This window comes from Anopheles merus, chromosome 2R (genome assembly GCF_017562075.2).
Source record: "Anopheles merus strain MAF chromosome 2R, AmerM5.1, whole genome shotgun sequence".
In the NCBI taxonomy this organism is placed as follows: Eukaryota; Metazoa; Arthropoda; class Insecta; order Diptera; family Culicidae; genus Anopheles; species Anopheles merus.
The window spans coordinates 35,506,100-35,526,553 of NC_054082.1; the positions used below are offsets into that span (position 1 = coordinate 35,506,100).

The 20,454-nt window shown below is 45.5% G+C and overlaps 1 protein-coding gene across 7 annotated transcripts; it reads left to right on the forward strand.

The window, feature by feature from the left end:
* Positions 1-304: 304 nt before the first annotated feature.
* Positions 305-19,916, forward strand: LOC121590787 (phosphatidylinositol transfer protein alpha isoform). Of its 7 annotated transcripts, none has more exons than XM_041910778.1 (9): positions 305-403; positions 2,010-2,199; positions 9,708-9,738; positions 15,174-15,285; positions 15,389-15,540; positions 17,644-17,721; positions 18,776-18,885; positions 18,975-19,154; positions 19,257-19,916. In XM_041910778.1, the coding sequence occupies exons 2-9, from the start codon at positions 2,183-2,185 to the stop codon at positions 19,393-19,395; spliced, it is 819 nt and encodes a 272-aa protein (XP_041766712.1). In that variant the 5' UTR covers positions 305-403; positions 2,010-2,182; the 3' UTR covers positions 19,396-19,916. The 7 variants fall into 7 exon arrangements, with proteins under 7 accessions (XP_041766712.1, XP_041766711.1, XP_041766713.1 ...); XM_041910777.1 differs by lacking the exon at positions 17,644-17,721 and adding an exon at positions 16,500-16,577 and having other exon boundaries at positions 333-510; XM_041910779.1 differs by having other exon boundaries at positions 334-568.
* Positions 19,917-20,454: the final 538 nt, after the last annotated feature.

Below are 20,454 nucleotides of genomic sequence, written 5' to 3' on the forward strand. Positions count from 1 at the left end.
GTGGGACGTTTACTCAGGTTGACGTCCTTATAAAGTTTAAAATTTTAATCTTTTATTGTCTGTAGATGCAATGAAAATGTTCGCATGCTAGTTTGATAAGGCCATCTTGAAGAAAGTGAACTAACTGTTCAGCTGTGTAAAATTCATTCATTTTTGAGTAAAATTTATTCATTGTTGAGTAAAATTCATACAAAAAAATCTTCTTTTGCTATTACTAACGAACAGTACCTCTTCCAATCGGTACTGTATGACAAATCACATCTCGTTCGGGTACCGCAATTGTCAAATCGTTCCGAATGTAGCAACCTCTCACCACGATCTCGAGTTGCCGTCAATGCTTGGAAAACCCTCTGCGAGAAGAGAGAGAGCCATATCTCGCGTTTCCGCGGAATCAGACAAAAGTGTAGGCAAAAATCTTATTTAATTTCGTCGCATCGTGCCGTGCGGTTAGAGATTTCGTGCCGTGTCGTGTTCGTACTTTTTGCCAAAGCGAAAAGACAACCCCTGGTAGTAAGTGTGTTGGCGTGCACTTTTTCGGGGGGCGCCCAGCAAGCAAGTGCTGCGCCTAGTGAGTGGCAAAATCCGCATTGCTTCCCCTGTTCACCTTCGCGACACCGGAGAAAATACAACACTGCTCGCTCCTTACCACCCCTTTCCCCGGGTGATTGGTCGGAGGCGAGGCCACAGGTTCACGCCGACTGGAGTGAAGTCGCCCAGCAGGAAAATAATCAAGTGGGAATGTAAAGAAGAACAGGGTTGGCAAAAATTGCGTGAGTCACCGCCACCTCAGATCCTCCAGTAACCAGCGCAACAGCAGCAGCAGTAGCAGTCGTGCAATTCGAACCGGTGGAGTGTTTTTTTTTTCTAGGTTAAGTTCAACGCAAAGGGTGTTTCGGGTTCGAGTACTCCTGAAGCCCCCCATCGGAAAGGAGTAATGAATCAGAAAGCTGATGAATAATCGATTGCAAACCACATCCGGGAACGCCTGCGAATGAATGGAAAAAAGGCCTTAAGTCATCGATTCCGGAGCGTGTGAAAAGGAGAAGTTGAAATGGACGAACGATGGGGCGAACAGTGTTGTCATTGTCCCCGGTATATCCTTCCTACCAATCGTGGGGGGCTACTACGTGTTCAAGTGTTTTGCTGCTGCTGCTGCTGCTGCTGCTGACGACAGCAACAAAACAGCAGCCAACAACAGCAACAACAACACGCCGACGACACATGTCGTTCGATGTTGCAAATCGTGTGTGTGTGCGGTCGCGCGCGCGAGTTGACCGAGAAAAAGACGACAAAGAACGATTCGGATTGGGCGCGTGGTGTGCATTGGTGTGTGTGTGTGAGTGTGCGGTGTGTGAGGTCACGTATGTGTAGAGTCGATCTGCCAACAGAAAGGGGCAAGCAGAGACCGTCCGGTTTCATCTGTTCGATCTATCGACGTACCTTTGCATCCACCTCACACATCGCAAACATCTTCATTAGCGTTACCAGTGCTGGCAAGGAGGCTGCTCTTGATTATTCCCCCCCCCCCCCCCCTGGGTGATGATGATGCGTCTGTTGCCATAGTACCGCGAGACCGAGCCTGGGATTTGCACGAGCGAAAGTAGTAGACAAACGAAAGACAGTAGCACGCACTCTTGCGTGGCCTTTGCTCGACCGAAGGGAAGGGTTTTGAGGGTAACGAGCATCATCAGCTCATCCAGGGAGGCTGTGTGGTGTGTTCTTGCCCAGATTAGCTTTATCTCGTTACGCCCGAGTGTGTAGCAGTTACACAATTTGATGGAAACGTGTGCGAGAATGTGCTGCTGCTGCTGCTGGTGTGGTTTAATTGTTTAGATTTGGCAACAGCAGCAGCAGCAACAACAACGCTAGTGTGTTTATTTGCGGTATCACCTCACCGCGTCTTGGAAAGCCAAGATCGAACTTTTCCCCCCTGTCTTCGCTTCCTTCCCTTTGTGCCGATGCTTCCCGGTTGCCCGAGTACATGTGTTTCCCTTTTCGCCGGTTGTTAGCATTAGCAGATTTCCACAGATCCGTGTGCTTCCCCCAGTGTGCCGCCCCACGACCTACGGCAGACCACAAGTGAAGTTTATCCAAAAGTGACATTCGCTGTAAAGGAGTGGTGCAGAAAGGAAAGGCCGTATTTTTGTGTAGCGAAGATAAACCCGTTCCGAGGAGGTGCAAAATGTTGATCAAAGAATTGTAAGTATATAAGTAGATTTAGAATCCTGTCGGTTGTGTGTTTGTGTTTCGAGACAACCCACCCACCCTATTGTCCGAGTTGCTTAAGGGAGCTAGAAGATTATTTATTCGCCGAAAAGCAAGGGCCAACGCCTCATAACAACCACTCATTTGTGGCCTGGTGTGAGCTGTTGGTGTCTTCGCTATTCAGAGCAGCAGTCGGCAAATGTTTCCTTAGCAGCCAGCCCCCGCTACCACACACATCGATTTTTGCGAGGATATGGTGCGTGTGTGTACTCGCGACTTGAGGGGTGCCTCAAAAAGTGGGCAAAAGAAAATGCTGGGCAAAAATTGATTTTTCGCCGCCAATAAATTTTGACACATGCCCTAGCGGCGAGCGAAGGAAAATTGAGAGAAGGAAACCCGAAACAGCGCGCGCGAGAGACAGAGAGAGAGCGCGCAAACACGAAGTGGTGAGAGCAGAAGCGATTGATTGGTGAGAGAGGCTTTGTAGACTCGCCTGGGTGAGATGAAATTTCTCACCTGTGAGCTTAGGGTAAAAGGTGAAAGGGAATGAATGGAAAACTACAAGTTTTGATGGAAAATTCAGAACAAAAAATAAAAGAAAATCTGTAACAGAAAAACAGTTACGAATTATTAACCGCCCGCGATAGGCTTATGATAACTTCCAACCCATACCTAATTGCAGGAAACCCGATTCAGATTCCAATAGGAATAATGTTTCTACCAATTGCTAAATGTATTATTGCAACATGAAAACTACTGAAAGTAAAGCACCAATATGTCCCAGTAACAAGCAGAGCATGTGCTTGTTTGCAATGGCGTTCAATGTAAAGCACCATTTCCGATAAGCTGTAATAGCTTGGCACCCCAAACACATTCTTGGTACCTCGCGCTGATAAGCGATAGTACAGCCACGACCACACCATCGGTGGTAGTTCGGTTTTACCCAATACTTTCCCCTTCACTGCGCTAGAAAACTACCTCAATACATGGTGTTCAAACCCAGCGTTCGATGGACATTTTGCCCTGAGCCATCATTCCGCCACATTGATTTAATGATCGACGAGCATATGCCGCTTCAAGAGTCGTACGAATGCATCGTCGATCCGTCAATTGCTCGAAAGAAAAAGAGCACTTCACACGCCAATTATGCCGAGGGACGAGCACCTTCCTCCAAACGTGGAGTTAACACGTTGGTGTGTGTTGATGGTCCATTTTTCCCTGTACGCTCGATTTTGTTGGCAATTCATTATGCAGTCACGTTTATTGCAATCTCCTGCAGTATCGCTGAGCTTTGGCTCATTTGCGATTACACGAGGCTTATTAAACGAGGTGCAATTAGCTATTGTTTTCTGGGTCGAAGAGAAAAGTCGCTATAAACTCTGCTATAAGACTGAGAGTGCATTTGCCCCTAGATAGAAAGGCGCTATTTCCAGCTCGAAATAGTGATATTATTATCCTCACACACACACACACCCATCTCCAACACCCTCTGACCAGAGTCGATCAATTTAAATCCAATTGTGTGGGGAGGCGGTGTATCCGAGGGGTCGTGCATCTTAGAACCGACCGGCAGCGCGCGCAACCTTGTCCCGGGGTCGTATTCTCGCACCATAATTGACATTAATTAGTGTGATACGAATAATGGAATCCACCAATAATCCATCGCACCCATCTCACTCACCCTTCACGTACCGCTCGAGCATCATCAAGTCGGCCTTGGCCGGTGTCAAGGCAATGTACAAACGCAATTTTCGAGATCGATAAATAATTCCGAGGGGGGGCTCGCCGTGGGGTGCGTTTACCCGATCTGTGGAATCGATGTTTCGGAATTGGTTCCACTGCTCTTTTCCACGCGGAAATATTGCCAAACCAATCAGCATCAATTGCAGCAGCAGCAGCAGCAACAGCAACAGCAGCAACACATCCGGCGAAAAATGGATAAAATTGTAGTATTGGCAGAGGCACAGAAATGTTCACTAATTTTAGACTGCACGCTGCTGTTCGTGTTTATTGCCCTGAGAGCTACATTTTGGAGACGTGAGGGAGGAGAGCAGAATGGAAAATTAAATTTAAATAATACCCTCCATAATGAGCGTCACTTAAAAAAGGGTGCTTCCCCCCCCCCCCCCCCCCCCCCTTCCAGTTGTACATAAAGGCGTGTGTGTGGTTGATGGAAAATTTTTGGAAATGAATATTAATCATTGCTCTTTTGCTTGGTATTGTTGTGATGTATACAAATTATGATAAAAGTTAGTCATTGAATAGCGATATTGCGGATGAAATGAATTAAAATGTTTAATGTATTTTTTTGTACAATTGTAATGCACTGAATATTGTTGCAATCGGACCGCACTTATCTTGTTATCAATTTGCGGAAGAGTTCGGAAAAAAAACATTAAATGATTCATTGGTCGTCACTATAGTTCTGTTGCCAAGGATACTCTTGAATAATGAATGTTTTGCTTCAGTTTAAAACAATCCACCATTTGTTTGATAAATCGTCTCGTCTCCTAATCGATTAGCTCCGAGCGTTCTAGGAACTTCATCCAAGAAGGCGGCATACGTGTGTCTACAATTTGGGCAACCGGCGGCCCGGGCGCGTTATCAGTGCGTAGAGCAGGGGCGGAGACCAAGTTTGTCATCGTGGCATGGTTTATTTTGCGATAAAGCCACCAATAACGCTAACATGCCGGTTTCTTGGTGCAAACGCATTTATCTCGGCACCGGTGGTGTCGTGGTCCTTGTGACGGCGCTGTGCGTTGACTAAAAGATTGATAAGTTCGTGCCGGATTTGCTGACTAATATTGAGAGGAGTGTAGCTTGTAGGAAAGGCTTGGCGATTCGTTTGAGCGGGAGGCAAGTGCGCGTTTTATGGGCAATACGTTGTATAGGGCACGTTGCACTGAAATGTGGTTCGGGTTCGGGTTGGAGGTATCATCATTTGAAAATCAATTTAAAATTATTTTTTGCGTGGCCTTTATTGGTTCCACCGGGTTTCGACGAGACGTTGACGTGGTTTGTACGTTTTGTGGTTATCAAGACGTGACTACACAACGTATACACATTCTATGTTCAAATATAGGATTATAGGAAATAGAAGATGTCTTTATCTGAGACGCATTGAAATGTTGTATTCAATTATAAATAGATCAATAATAGAGTCAATATAGAAATTTCCTTACGTGTGGCTATGTGACAAAGTACCAAAGAAGCCCTGTAAATAGATCATTTGCTAGTGACTTTACCAAGTGTCGGCATCGCTTGGACAGCGAAAGTTTAGTGTCGAAACCCATCCAGTTACAATCCCTTGTTTGTTCATGGTAATCGCAAGCAAATCGAGATGCACCTTATCATCTATACCCAGAGATATGTCAGCCGAGGGCTCCAGCACCCTCACTATCGTTTCAAGAGTATCATCAAGTGTGCGCTGATCGTCAATGACAACTTCCAGCAACTGTATGTACAGGGTTTCTCGAGTCAGTTTCCAGCCCAACTGGCACTAGGGCTTCATGTACCCATGCAACGATGTACGATGCAATGATACTTCACTGACACAAAAGTAAAGGTTAACACCTTGTAAAACAACTCGCACGCTCGCAGCATCCGATCGTACACGCTCACCTTCCGGTCGAACGTGAAGTAATCAGAACCGTTTTTGCTTAATTAGATGGTGCGGAGTCAGTGAGCATAAAGCTGCCGGAAGAGCGCCTGCTTTGCAAATGATAAAGCTTTTCAGACAGGCAGGCGGTTTCATGCGTCGTTTTCAGTACCACCACAACGATAGCATCGGCCACAGCTCTGTGTGTGTGTGGTCAGAGCAAGCCGCGATCGATTAATCGTCATCGTGCCTAACGTGCGCAGCCTCTTCTAGGAAGGTTAATTGGCTTCAGTTGGCTCCGGTTGTGGGGATTATATTTACATATCGCCCGTACACCATCTTCCCCTCCTCTGGTAGTCAGTAGTCAGGGCCTACGGTGTTGCCCGCTACTATTGCTGTGTGCGTATAATGTTGCGCTAATCGTTGGTTTTCGTCGTGGTTTGTGTTCGCTTGATGGGGCCAACCGCGTGTATACCCCGCTTATCCGACCGGCGATTAATTATTCAATTCAGTGGTGGTGAAAAACTTTTCCCTCTTCCTTTGGGGGATATTTTTAGAGGAAAAAGATTAGTACGCTATGTGGTACGCTAACTTTTCCGTTTGGACGTTTTTGCAAGGCAAGTTTTCATATCCGATTTCGATGCTTTCCCTTCAATTTTCGTGCGACCTTCATGTCCGGCATGCAACACCATCTGTAATAGTAGACACACTTGAGGACGCACGCGTATTATTGGAGGTCGTGTGTGTGTGTGTGTGTGTGTGTGTGTGTGTGTGTGTGTGTGTGTGTGTGTGTGTGTGTGTGTGTGTGTGTCGGTCAATGTAAAGCATGCGGCAAGAGTTGGAAGAAAATGCAATTATCTCTATACAACCCCCCGAGGGGGGGGGGGGGTCCCGGTCGGTAGGCCACTTCGAGCATGGCGGTGTCGAGAAGAGGGAAAAACTGTTCACCTTGTGCCACTGCTCTCCATCGTATCCATGCGAGCTTTTTTTATATGACCGGCTCGCTTCTTGCTCTGCAAAGACCATAAACTCTTTCTCGATCGGTGCCTTAATGAAGATGAATAAGTGGTTAGCGGGTGATAAAAAACGGAAGTAACAGTTTCAGCACACTCCGTGAAACATTTTGTTAGAACGCGGTAGAGGTGGCACAGCCGTCGTGTGACCCGTTCCCGGGGAGCAATAATTCGCGAGCTTAACGACAACGACGCTTTTCGAGGATAACGTGGACGTCCATGAACCTACCTACCAACCGACCATTCCCTTGAACGTCGTTATTCGCACAGCCTGGATCGGGGAGAGGGTATTGAGGGTAAAACACGCAGCGCACATAGTTGTATGGCATCGTCGTGCGTCGGACTAAGCGACGAGCATTATTAGCACGGCGGCACATGTGGGCCACCGGGAAGCTAACCATTGCTGCCGGTGTGCCCTCTCGCGAGGACAACACGGCACAACGAACGTCATAAAGCTGAGGTCGTGATTTTTTGCCTCACTCACTGTGGCTCTACATTTGCTCTGGTTGTGCCAGTTCTGTTTAGTGTTTGCTACTTTGGCGAAGCATACATTATTGAGGCACGTTTAAACGATTCGTTTGATTCGTTTTTTATGTGGCACAAGCTTAATACTGTTGCATGTTTCTGCCGCAGCTCTTGACTCTTTTAAGTGTAAGCGATGAAACAATCTCGATGACGCAGGAAACCAGTAACTGGGAGAGGAGCACACAATGAAACAATTACTAATGGAGTGTGCTTAGTTCTCACCCAGTAAGTAGTGTACTTTTTTTTTGTTTACATTACGTCTCCTTCGCTTTTACTTATGCATGAAGCGATGCAATGGTCTATTCATAGCCAGGTCATGATTCAATCTTGAAGCTTAATTGTTGTACTGGAGAATTTTTGTATCGCGAGCTGTTGGCAAGTAGTAGCATCGCGCGCAAAGACTGTATTTGTGCTTTACAAGTCTCTTTATGTGTTGGTGTTCACTGTTGTAAAGTTTTAAAAATATGTTAGATTCAATTGAGTAGTTGCAGAATCATGGCACATTTTGTATGGCTGTGTGAAACCTTCCACGAATTTTGGATCATTTGCCAAACCGTTAACCTCGGAGCGTACCATGTTACGCAACACCTGCTAGCCGGATAAGAGTGTTGGATATTGATAACACGAAATCGTAATAAAAAAATCCCTCCCAATACACACACTGGCTCACAACACCCTTAAGGGTACGAATACATCGCGCCCAGCAGCATTATTACTATCGATTCGAAGCCCCACGTGAGGAGGGAGAGGTGTTGATGATGATTTTCACTTTTTTGTTGTTGTTGTTACTCCTATTCTTGCTCCAAATTTCGGTAGGGAAAAGGGGTGGCGGAATGGTTAGCGGTATTTGGTGTACTGTTCCCAAAGGAAATCCCGCTTTTGCCGCGCCGTATAGCCGGTACCGTACGCGTGTTATCTTGTTCGCTGTTCGCTGTCGTGTAGGGCTTTGGTCGAATGACTTTTCGGTTTGCTCGCTTGATTGCGACCACCGTGGTAGTGTTGGACCAGAAATCGGGTTTAGAAAAAAAACGCCTTTCCGGCTCTGTGCTGAACCGATAATTGCAATTTCATTGTCACTCCTTATCGGGGACGATGCCATCTGAGCTTAATAGACAGGGCGCTTTTTTTTTGGGGGATAACATGCTCTAAAAGTTCATCTTTTCTGTGTCAATATTTAATTTCGTTTTAGCTGTATATGCTTTTCGGTGCGTATACTGCCAAATAGTGTCGCTGATCTCCAATTCGATAGAATGAACTCCGCATCTAGTGGGAAATAAACGTACAGTGCGGGAAGCGTTGCCACGGTGCGGTGGTAATGTCATCGGTCTTACGCACTACAGATCGACGGTTCAAATCATGATCGGGATTTTTGTTGGTCGATGCTAGCAAATAAAAATAATTGTTGATTAAACATCATAATATTACCCATGATAGATGTGATGTGATGTGACTGTTTCAAGGGGAGGAGTTTATTATTATCAGAAAAAATAAAGCTCCCCATTTGAGCACCGCGCGAGCGAGCACGTGGTGGTGGTTTTCCATTACGTTTTCCACAAGCACAGGTGTCAATGCTCACTGCAGCATCTCACCTCTCACCGTTGGACAACGTGCTGCATATGTGAGCAGCAGCAGCGTTCATTCACGCTGTGGTGTTGTGTACTATCGTTGGAGTATTCATCTCACGTTTGTGATTCATTTTCTCTCTCACTTCGTTGCGGCTTGTGTGCTTTGTGTGTGTACACACTGAAGAAAGGCGGCAGCAGCAGCAAAGAGCAAGAGCAGGAGAGGGAGGCCCCCTTTGGTATGTGATGTTGGAGCGGGTTCTATAGTTTTGCTCCTTGGCGTAGGATGTGTTTTCCATTTTACATCACACCGTCGTACAGAAATGGCAGCAAACACCACCACAACGACGTCACTGTTGGAGAGGCCAAGAGTGCGCATACAAACACACGCACCATCGCCTCTCTTGAGTGGTGGTGAACCTGCGATGTTATGTAATGGTTGTTTTGTTGTTGTTGTTTTTTCTTCGCGTTTAGCTGATCAATTTCAATCGATGATGATGTTGATGACGATGTTGGTGATGGGAGGGAAGATTTGATTATGATACTGTGGTAGCTCTTTGCACGGGGCGAAGAAGCTGCAGGGTGGTTGGGCCGTTTATGATGTAATTTATCGATTATCAGCAGCTCAGCATGGAGGGGATTTTGGTTCTTGGCATGTAATTTGGCGCTAATTATGAGTGGGTGGGAATAATATGTTTCAAATACTAACCACAATATACGGCAAACAATACGATTGTTTAACATACATACACATAGAACGACAGTATTTATTAAACGTGTATCCTTTGCTTCCTTTCATTTCAGTCGAGTTACGCTGCCATTGACGGTCGAAGAGGTAAGCAGTCAGCTAGTTTAAAGATTCAGCAGAACTAACACCATCAGCAACAAGAACCTGGTGCACGTGATGTGGAAGAACCGCCCCCCCCCCTTCCCTGAGGTCTACCACAAATCTCTCCCCATAACATTAAAACCACCACTATCAAGAGTCGGAAACTTTTGACTGCATCATTCCAGCGCGCCGCACTCACAGTTTGGTCCTTCGAACCGGATTTGTACTGTTTCTGAACCAACGCACGAGAGGCGCAACGTACGGAAAGGAAATGAAACGGTTTTCCCCGTCATTATTTCACGATGTTTTGCTCCGGATCGTGGTGGTGATGGTGGGGATATGCTGATGACATGTGACCATTTAATCTTTCGCCTGCCCGGGACTACTCCCACGCAAGCACATTTCTGCTTACTGTGCGGTGTAGAAGAAGTTATGCCACCACCCAACATCAGCAGAAGAACCCATGTGCATGTGTGTGTGCGTGTTCGAGCGCGTGGGTTTTTGGTTAGTGCTGCTGGTCTGCTTGAAGTTTTGCGTCCTTTCGCTTTCGGCAAAATTCACTCAGCAGCAGCAGTAGCAGTAGAAGCGAATTATGATACCGTTGAACAGCTCGTTACGCTCCCAGGAAAGCTAAATTTCAATCATATGCAGCAACGGTGGTTGAAAGTTTGTTGGAGCTTTAATGATTAATCACTTTCTTGGTGTTTTTTTTATCTGGTACAGGAAAAAGAGTGTTTGAAAATATGTATGATGTGTTTTTGTTTATGAAACTCTTCACTGTGAGTAGTTTTACCATTTTACCACACTACGATGTACACAGCAGTTGAGACACTGCTTTGGCTTTTCATCAAATCCATCTCATCTAAAACTGCAACTTTCCAAAAACCCTTTGGTGACCCATCTCGTAGCCGGTACATGGGGTTGTTCCCTTCCGAATAAAATCCCCAACCTCTTCTTTTGGTTGGACATCTTTTGGCAAAGGAACGCAGTATTCTAGAAATTGTGGCACCAGCAGCAGCCAAAGGGACTCGCGTGCCTGCACCCACTGAACGGGAAACGTTGCGTGGGAGATGAAGAAGCGTATGCGTTTGGTTTTTTTTCCATAAATTTTACAATTCACGGTAGGGTTTTGGGGGGATTGTTGTTGTGGAGTTATCTAGAATCGCCCAAGTATCTCGAGCCCGTGCCGAAGTTGAAACTGTGATGTATGAAACGAAATCATCAACCATCATCATGTCTCATGGGTGGAAAATTCCCTTATGTACGCTCCGTTTGCAATGGGGAGGGATATAGTGTATCTGGCTTTTGGTGTTTGGGATGTTTTCCCTTCATTACGTATTGTGTGAGCTGTTGCTAGAGGTCTCGCTATTTGCAGTTGAGCTTTGGAACGGAGGTAGAGAAGCACCTTTTTTTTCCCCCTAAAGTGGCAAGCCCAAAAGAGTCGTTGCTTTGAAGGTACTTCCGCAACTTGTTGTTATCGCGCAATATGTTTATGCACCTCATAACTCAAGCAAAAGCAATCTTTACCGGAACACCAACCGCGTTGCACACTGAGCTCTCACATACGGAAAGTTCCATCAGCGGCTGCTTGGGCCTAAATATTAACGCTTTCTTCAGTGCACGTGATATGTGCAAAACGTCTAAATCTCAGCAACTAGGCACGCTATCCGGAAACCCCGAAGGAGGTAGAATAAGTATGGCGAAATCACCTTGCAATAATTCGTTCCTCCTTGCCACGCTTTGGATCGCTTTGAACAAGAACACATCCTCTTCCCCACGCAAGCTGTAATCTAACTCGCCCCGGGGAATCTTATACAAAGAAGGAAACAAATTGTAAAAAAGAGTACGGCTGTCTGAATCGTCCAACTACGTTGGAAAGGGACTGATGACGACTTGCTATTGAGTGTGAACTGGCGCCAATGGTGAAGTATCGGTCTTTGGAGTAGGGTATGGAAAAGTTCGCGAAAATGAAAGCATAAAACATGCTGCTGCCTCCTGCTCACGCCCCCCAACTCCCCCTTGGACGTGATGAAATATTTAATTCATGTTCGTACTTTCAGTTCTCTCTCCCTGCAAGAAGAAGAAGAAGAGGAAGAAGCAAACGAGCAAGGCAAAAGGGACGTGCAGGAACGAGCGAGCCGAGAAATCATAATAAAACGCACCGGCAAACACAATATTTCATCCGCAAGTCAAACAAAACGGAACCGTGAAGATTCCGGCGGCAGCGTGTGCTTTATTTCGTGCTTCGTCGGTTTGGAAGGAAGGCGGCCTGGTCCTGCCGATCGTGTGTAATGCTCTCTACCCAAACATTGCGAAGGACCGTGCGAAGGCTTATCGTTGCTGGGTCGAGATATTGATTTCAGTCAATGAAAGTCACTGAAAGTTTGGAAAAGGGGCGATCGTTTGCGTAAAAAAACATCCCGTCTTTCCTGATTCCGCCTTTCCTGATTTGCCTGTTTTGGAGTTATCAGTTTGATGGTGGGTGAATCAGTTTGTCGAAACGAAAATGGAATCGTTTTCTCTACCAAAGCTTTTACTTTCACAACTGCCCGCACGGTTGAGTGCTAACCTCCTGGTACACGAATTATGTTCGGTAATGCTAACACCTTTTACGTGTTCCTGTTGTGACGTTTTTTTTCTGGCTCATGAAAGGACATTTGAATCGTCCCACAGGAAATTCCTTTTCCCCCCTTGGGCGAAAAGAAAACAGGGCGAAGGTAAGGAGAAGGCGAAACAAATCAATAATATACTGAAATTGTCCTCCTCTCTCCCCCCCCTCCCCTTCCTTACTTTTCCGTTCTCCATCTCTCCTCCGCCTGTGTCTGCGTGAGTTGCCTTTCTTGCCTTTTAAATACGGCATTCTAGGCACTGCGTGGGATTTTTCTTGCCTCCTTTTCAATGCCGAATTTCTTCGCTTCACCAACCTTCGGCAGCTTGCAAATGGAAGCGTATTTTTCACCCCTCTCCCCTGGTTTGTACAGTGTATGCGCACCGTTGCGGTGTAGATTGACCACGTGGTCTGCGTGTCTCGGTGGGCGCAGGTAAAGGGGCAAGCTAGCGGATGATGGCGTGGTGTCGCTTCGTTTACAAACTGCAAAACCGAGTCCGGAAGCGTGGGAAGGGAATTGTCGTGATTTGTCTATAAATATCACACTACCCTTGGGAGAGCTTTGGCGGGGGGAGGGAGGAAGGGAGATAAGGGGGGTTTCTTTAGCCGGAGCCGGAAAAAGCTTTTCAGGAAAGTGGAAGGAGCAGGCTCTCCTACACTTTGCCGCTCGCTATCGCTACCCCTTGCTTGGGGTAGCATTACGTCACTGCGCGAAGAGGGAAATACACAGCCGTACAGTAAAACTTAGCGTTTAACGTAGACAATCAGGGACACGTCAACCGAACGACGCGTTGTGTGTGGGTGCACACCCGGGCTGGGGCTGTGCCGTCACGACACTTTGGTCGAGAAGTAAGGCGAGTCCTGTTTTAAATGGGCCACGGCGAGGAAGATCCTCAAGATCGTTAGTGTTTAGTGTAGTGCATAATATACTTTCTTTTTCTCTCTATCTTCTTCCCTGTTTACTGCCACGTTTGCAGCAGTCCTTGCAGCAGACGTTTGACGTTCGCTTGGAGATCTGAATAAAACAACACCCGATGAGGATGAGGGTAGTTCTCTTCAATGGAAGCTCAGTTCTATTTTTAGCCTGATTAACACCACCGAGAGACGTGGATGTTTGATTTTCAACGTGCAAACGTACGATGGCGATATTAAAGCTTACTCTTTTCAAACTTAAAAGCTATATTTGTTTCCTTTTGCTACATTCATGCCATTATTTACCGGCCAGGACAAGGATAATCTAAAAAGCATCAGTGAGCGCATAGAAAGTCTGAAATGAGTGCTTCTATGTTTGTCCATTGGCATTATCCCATCTTGATCCCTGAAGTTTGTGCAGTGAAGTGCCCCGAAGCGGAAGCAGGATATTGGATTTAAAAGGCGACAGAGAGTAATATATTGTTGCAGACGGCAAAACAGAAAACAGAAGAACCGTCGGGTGGCCAAAGCCGGCGCCAGCCTTCTTCCAACGTCCAATTTAAAATGGGATCAATTGACGCATGGGGGTTGCCAACGGGAAGAGGGAGCACAGATTGCACACATTTTACACATTTTACTGCTTATTGATTTGAGCTTAAATAGTGTTGGTGTGTCTTCCTTAAAGTTGGGGTTTGTTGTTTTTATTTACGGCTTTGTAGCTGTTTTCCATTGTTGGATTTTGCTGTGCACGCGCTGGTTTAATTTGAAACTTTTATTACCTTTCTTATGGTGTAGGAGGTAGTGGGAGAAAGGGTTAACTCTATCTAGTTTTCGCTAGAGGCAAGCGGCCCAGAAGCGTGTTTCATTATAATGGCATCATGTAGCCAACTAGTGTCACTAGCAGAAACTTTTCCTGTGCCCTTTGCACAGTTCGGGTGTGTAGAAAGGGCCCGGCATGGTTAATCTTCTCGTTCTACAAAACTTCAGACCGTGCTCAGATGTTAAGCGGGGATAGAAGTGATGAGAAAATGTGGAAATAATGCTTAAAGAGATTGAAGCATGATTTCTGAGATGTGCTAAACGAGTTTGCATACGTAAGAGCTCCCATATCCTGTATGGTTATTGCATTTGAAACAAATTAAACAACAAACAATGTAATAAAAACATCTCTTCCAGCTTCACTTCTTAAATTAAAGTGGTTTCTCGGTGCGTTTGACCTTGCAGTACAGTCGACGACCGTTAGGGATTAAGTGGTTGTGCTCCATTTAAACTTCGACACCATTAAGTGAATCTCGCTGTGTATGTGTGTGCGTCGGTACGTTCCAGGGCCGCCGCCCCATAAACGTCCATTTAGGGCTGCTGCTGCCTATTTAGCCCGACACTTTTTGTGTGTCTGCAGCGTGTGTGTGTGTTTTTTTGTGTATGCTTCCTTTTTTCGGCTCTGGTTTTGCGTCAATGTTTTATGGCGTTTGCCCCCTTTTGGCCCACTCTCAGTAAAATCGGTTTTTAATGGGAAATTGGCTTGGCTGTAGGAGGAGGATGATGTATGTGTGTATAGGGGGTGGAGGAGATGTTTTGCACAGTTCATTTGATAATTGTTCATAAATCATGCTTTCTTCATGCTGATGACGATGATGATGCTGATAGCAAAACTGGAACATCCTTTTCGGTGTTATGATGCTGTGGAGGTGTTTTTGCGTGTGTGTGTTAAAAAAGGACAAACATCGAGGAAAATAGATTTATTATTTCCAATTCCATGCACCGAATAACGCTTTAGTGGTTAATGTTATTGAAATCCTAACGATGATTGATGAATAACAATGGTTGGGTTAACGATGTTGATTTAATTCACCTACAGCGAACAAAAAGATTATCTTAATCGTATTTTTTCTTTCTCTCTCTCTCTCTCTTATTTACACAGTACCAAGTAGCACAGCTGTACTGCGTGGCGGAAGTGTCTAAAAACGAAACCGGTGGCGGGGAAGGTATTGAGGTGCTGAAAAATGAACCCTTTGACAACTATCCACTACTCGGTAAGAGGAGAAAAAGAAAATGAATGGAACCAGCTAGGAATGTGTCTAATTTTTACTAATCGTTTTTGGTCACCGTCACCGACCAAAACCATTTGACTTTTAGGTGGAAAGTACAATTCCGGCCAGTATACGTACAAAATCTATCATTTAGCCTCGAAGGTACCGGCCTTCATCCGGCTGCTCGCACCCAAGGGATCGCTAGAAGTGCACGAGGAAGCCTGGAATGCATATCCGTACTGCCGGACAGTCATAACCGTAAGTTAAAGCGTAGACAAGCGAAACAAACGAACGAACGGAGGACTCCTTCTCTATCCGGTTTAAGCATCGCTTTCAGTCGATTAAGCATTATGCTAGGGGTAGTGTTCTCGCGAGGCTGAGAAAGGACACAATTGTCGCTCTAACAACGTCGTACCGGCAGCCTACGCGACTCGAACATCAATCGAACCACACACGTGGCAGTGTGAACGAGCGAAATTGGTTTGGTAGAATTGCAGGCTAAAAGTTTACTGCAGAAAGAAGAAAGGCAAATTTGAACACGAACATAATTTTATGTCATTGAAAACGGCATACTAGCACAAAGTTATCGTCATCCAGTTGTTCGCTCTGTTTTTTGTTGTTTCCCAAACGATCCGTTTGGGGTAAGCATTCGAGTGAAGTTCGATGATGATGATGATAGTACTGTTTTCAGCCCGAAAGGATATAGACGACGCTCCCGGAAATTGATCCAATGTGTGTGTTTCGATTCGATTTCGATATTCGATGCTACCCTGCCGTGTCCCTACTGGTCGTCATCGTCGTTGCCGTACCGTTGTCGTTATCCTTCAGCCAATAAGCTATCCTGTTTGTTTTTTTACCTTCGGTGGTATGATTGGGAATAGTTTGAACCTGCGCTTCCACAGAAAAGAACGATCAGACAAAAAGTAGAAAAGGGATAATGTTTCCAATTAAGTTAGAGCTATTTTTAAAACCTAACCCGAAATGGTTTGTCTATTCACGTAAGGAAAGAGAGAGAGAGAGAGATGTGACCTTTGACACGGTTTCGGTCATCTCGTTTTACACGGCCCGTGTGTTAAGCATTTGTTGATAGGTGATTGTGCCGTGGACGTTGCATCGTATTCAGTCTACACTCAAACAGCTTTAGTCATTAGAGTATGGATAATTTCGTGTAATGTTCAATAATCTATAATGATTTAACAACATCAAAATCCCTGTAGAATCCCAATTGGATGAAGGAGAAGATGACCATCACGATCGACACGTACAGTATCGATGGTGACGACGATCTCGAGAACGTAAGTGCAGCTGGATATGGTGTGAACTAATGTTATGCTCTTTTTGTTCTTTTTATTTTATTTTATTTATTTCTCACCATCACCTCTTTCCACAATTCATCTTTTTTTCCGGTTTTATCATACTCATTCCATCGTGCCTATGTTTGGTTTGTTCGGATTGGCTTTCGTTTGTTTGTTTGTTTGATTGATTGTGTTGTTATATTTTCGTTCCGTTCGTTTATTTTATCATTTTTGCACGGTCCATGTTTTGCTTTCGTTTTGCCGTTTGTTTTGTTTCGGTTCGTTCTGCAATCTCTCTTTCCATGCTGCTGTCGTTGCTGTGGGACGGCCATGTTTGCTGTCTTGCCTGCCTGTTTGACGATGGACTAAACAATGTGTGCAATGATGATGTCTATTACACGAACTACCGAACGAACGAAACGCACGACCACATAAACTTGCAATTTTCGGCGATAAATGTTAAACTTGGAAACACGGACCACCTCTATTTTCTTTGATAATATTGTTACGCGCTGTATGTACACTCTATCCGGTGGATTGCAATGCATTAAAACCTGATATCATCACCATCCCGCCTACATCACGTGTCGGATCTCTGGGTGTGATCCGTTCCGATCGCTTTTTGCTTGCCCCCCCCCCCCCCCCCTCCCCACACGGGGTGACTATCACAATGATTCGGATTAACCTTTCGTCCGATGAGCCAATTCGTTCACATATAATATTCGCACTTTCACATCCTGCCCCTCCCATCCCATCTCCCACTACCATCCATTTAAATGTATCTACGATATCGCTTCGCCCGCCTTCAAACACGCCGCCCGTTGATGCGCCTTTGGCCGTCCACCTGCTCCCTTCTCCCAACGACACCTGTGTGATGTGCTTCCCACACGTGCGCCGGAATGATCGTCCCGTGCGTGGCACACGACGCGTCCCCCGCAAACCGCACACCCACACACACACACATACGCACATACATCGTCATCTGCGCTACCACCGCTGCTGCTGGCATTATCCCCCACTGCCACCACCCGACTCTGCATTTACACGTGGGCCCACCCGGCTTCAGAATCCCGGCTACATGAAGGATAATTTCATCATCTGTATCGAATCATTACACGTCGCCGACGCCGGCGATCAACCTAATGTGAGTGTTGTCCGTACGCTTGAATTTTCGCACTTAGGTAGCAGTAGTACTTGTAGTAAATCGTTCAGCGGACCTTTCAAAGTAATTTTCAAAGAAATACAACACACAATTTACCTTTTATTGGAAAATGATTCGCGTTCGCTTGAATGCATTACTTTAAGTGAAGAAAGTTGATTATGCATTGATACTTTAAGCTTAATTGAAAGATTAATTTGCAGCCAAAATAAGCTAATGTTGTAGTGTCTTTTGTATATGATTAGGGGAAATACACTCATCAACTTGAAATCTTTGAATAGTCTTAAATATCTATAGTAAATGACAAAGTATATTCCAAGTATTCCAACACCGGTAGTGTCAGTCAGAACGTACTTGCTTTGGTATCAGAAATATAACATAGAATAACAGACAGAGTACAAACAGCTTGAACAAACTAAAACAAACCATTTACTATATTTTCTTCTATCGCTTTAATCAATCTAAATTATATGAGAAAGTTTGTTTGGAAAGTTTTGAAACAATTAACTCGCATCTTAAGATCTTAAACTATAAACAGAGCTTTTTTTAAATATTGAGTGATATTGTTAGACTAAAGCAACCAACAGTGTGTATGTGTGTGTTTGTTAGGACTAGCAGAGTTACATTTACATGTGCTGTAAAAAACAGCCTTTTTTCGATCGTCCGTGTGCGTCTTAATGTTTGTAACGCTTCCTTCTTCGCAGCAGCTGTAAGTGCTTTTTCGATACTAACGTACTTTTTCTTTCTCCTCCCCGCTGTACACACAACACCATCACCATGTGCCGTTATATACCCTTTGCTGCGTACATCAACCAATATATTCGCGTCACAACACCCTCCACCACCCGTACGCGTGTATTGTACGTGCTTTCTTAAATATCTCACGTCCTCCTACTGCCGCCAATCAATGTCACCGTGGATGTTGTGTACGTCGTGTTCGGCTGCTAACCACATCAACCAATACCAAACCAACCCGCGTCGCGTCCGTCCAAAAACGCAATGGTTTCTCTGGTTACGTTTATTGCGAATCCGCCAAAAGGCCCATGAGTTGACGCCGGAAAAGCTAAAGCAGCGCGACGTGGTGCACATCGACATTGCAAACGATCCCGTCTCGCAGACGGATTACAGAGAGACGGAGGATCCCACGAAGTAAGTGCGGGGTTTTGGGAGTGAAAGTAGCAAAGATGGGTAGCAAAACAATCCTGTAACTGGTCCTGATTCTTTCCCGCTTCCGTTAGGTTCAAGTCGAAGAAAACTGGCCGTGGCCCGCTGGTCGGCCCGGACTGGAAGAAGAGCGTGTCGCCGGTAATGACCTGCTATAAGCTGGTCACCTGCGAGTTTAAATGGTTCGGGCTGCAGTCCAGAATAGAGAACTTCATCCAGAAGTCGGAGCGGAGACTGTTCACCATATTCCACCGGTAAGGCGGAGATTAGCCTCTAAACCTTACTACATCATCTGTGGCACCTGTGTACTAATGCACCACTTTTGCTCCATGTTCTCTGTTTCTGCTTTTGTTTAGGCAAGTGTTCTGCTGGATGGACAGCTGGCACGGACTGACGATGCAGGACATCCGTGAGCTGGAGGACAAAACCAAAGAGGAGCTGGACAAACAGCGCCATGTCGGTGAGGTGCGCGGTATGCGTGCCGAAAGTGACTAGATCATCCCCTTGCTTTCCTCCCCCCCCCACGGGTACCGATCAACCGTTTGCTATAAGCTGTGAGCAGAAAACAATGAAGAAAACAACCGAACCGGGCGTAGGAATGTGTTGGCTTGGCGAATGCGATGTTTGGGGTGTCCACCATTAGTCCCCATGCTAATTCTCCTTCCGAGCCGTGCGGGGCCTGTGTGCTCCGTTATGAGGGGGATATTTTTTCGGAAGGGCGTCCGATAAAACGGAATCGAAGCTGGGGATATATAGGAGGAGGAGCAGGAGTTTGTTTATTATTATTATTTTTTCAGTTTTTGCTCGGTTTTTGTCGTAAGCTTTGTTTTGATTTATCTTTTTGTTTCGTTTTTCTTCATCTCTTTTTAACCGGCAAAGCAAACGCGTATTTGGTGGAAAAGAGACAGAGCGAAAAGAAGATAGAAAAGTGTAAGAAGAAGTGACAGGGTTAAACGGGAAGTATAATTATGGTGGTGTTATAAATGCAAATAGGCAACACGGGACAAAAACATAAACTATCAGTAGGATCGAAAGCATGAATTAGTACAGAGTGTGTGTGTGTGTCTGCGTGCGAGCGTGTTGTCAGTGAGTGAGTAGGTTCACCGTGTGAGTGCAGCAGGATCGCCAGACAAGAGTCAGATAAATAGTGCAAACACACATTGCAATAGCGTAAGCAAAAACCAGTAGACAATTACTGAACTCACACGCATGTGCACAGCAGCACCCAAGCTCGAGTAGAGGATGGCCGCAGGACGTAACATTCGCAAACGTTAAACCATTTACCCCCTCCCATAACTGATGAAAACACATAGAATGGGTGAATTCCGAATAAATTGCAATAGTGTGAATAGAGCAAGAGATAATATTGCACATCCATCGTTGGTGTGCGTTCAGAGGTCAGATTTAAAAATGTGATGTGCACATGTGGATCTGTGTGTGAAAACATTTAAGAAACACAACAACTAATCTTCAACCATTGTGTGTACCATCGTAGTGCAACCACGGTGCGGCGATTGGCGGACGGAAATCATCTACCGAAAGTAGATATCCGAT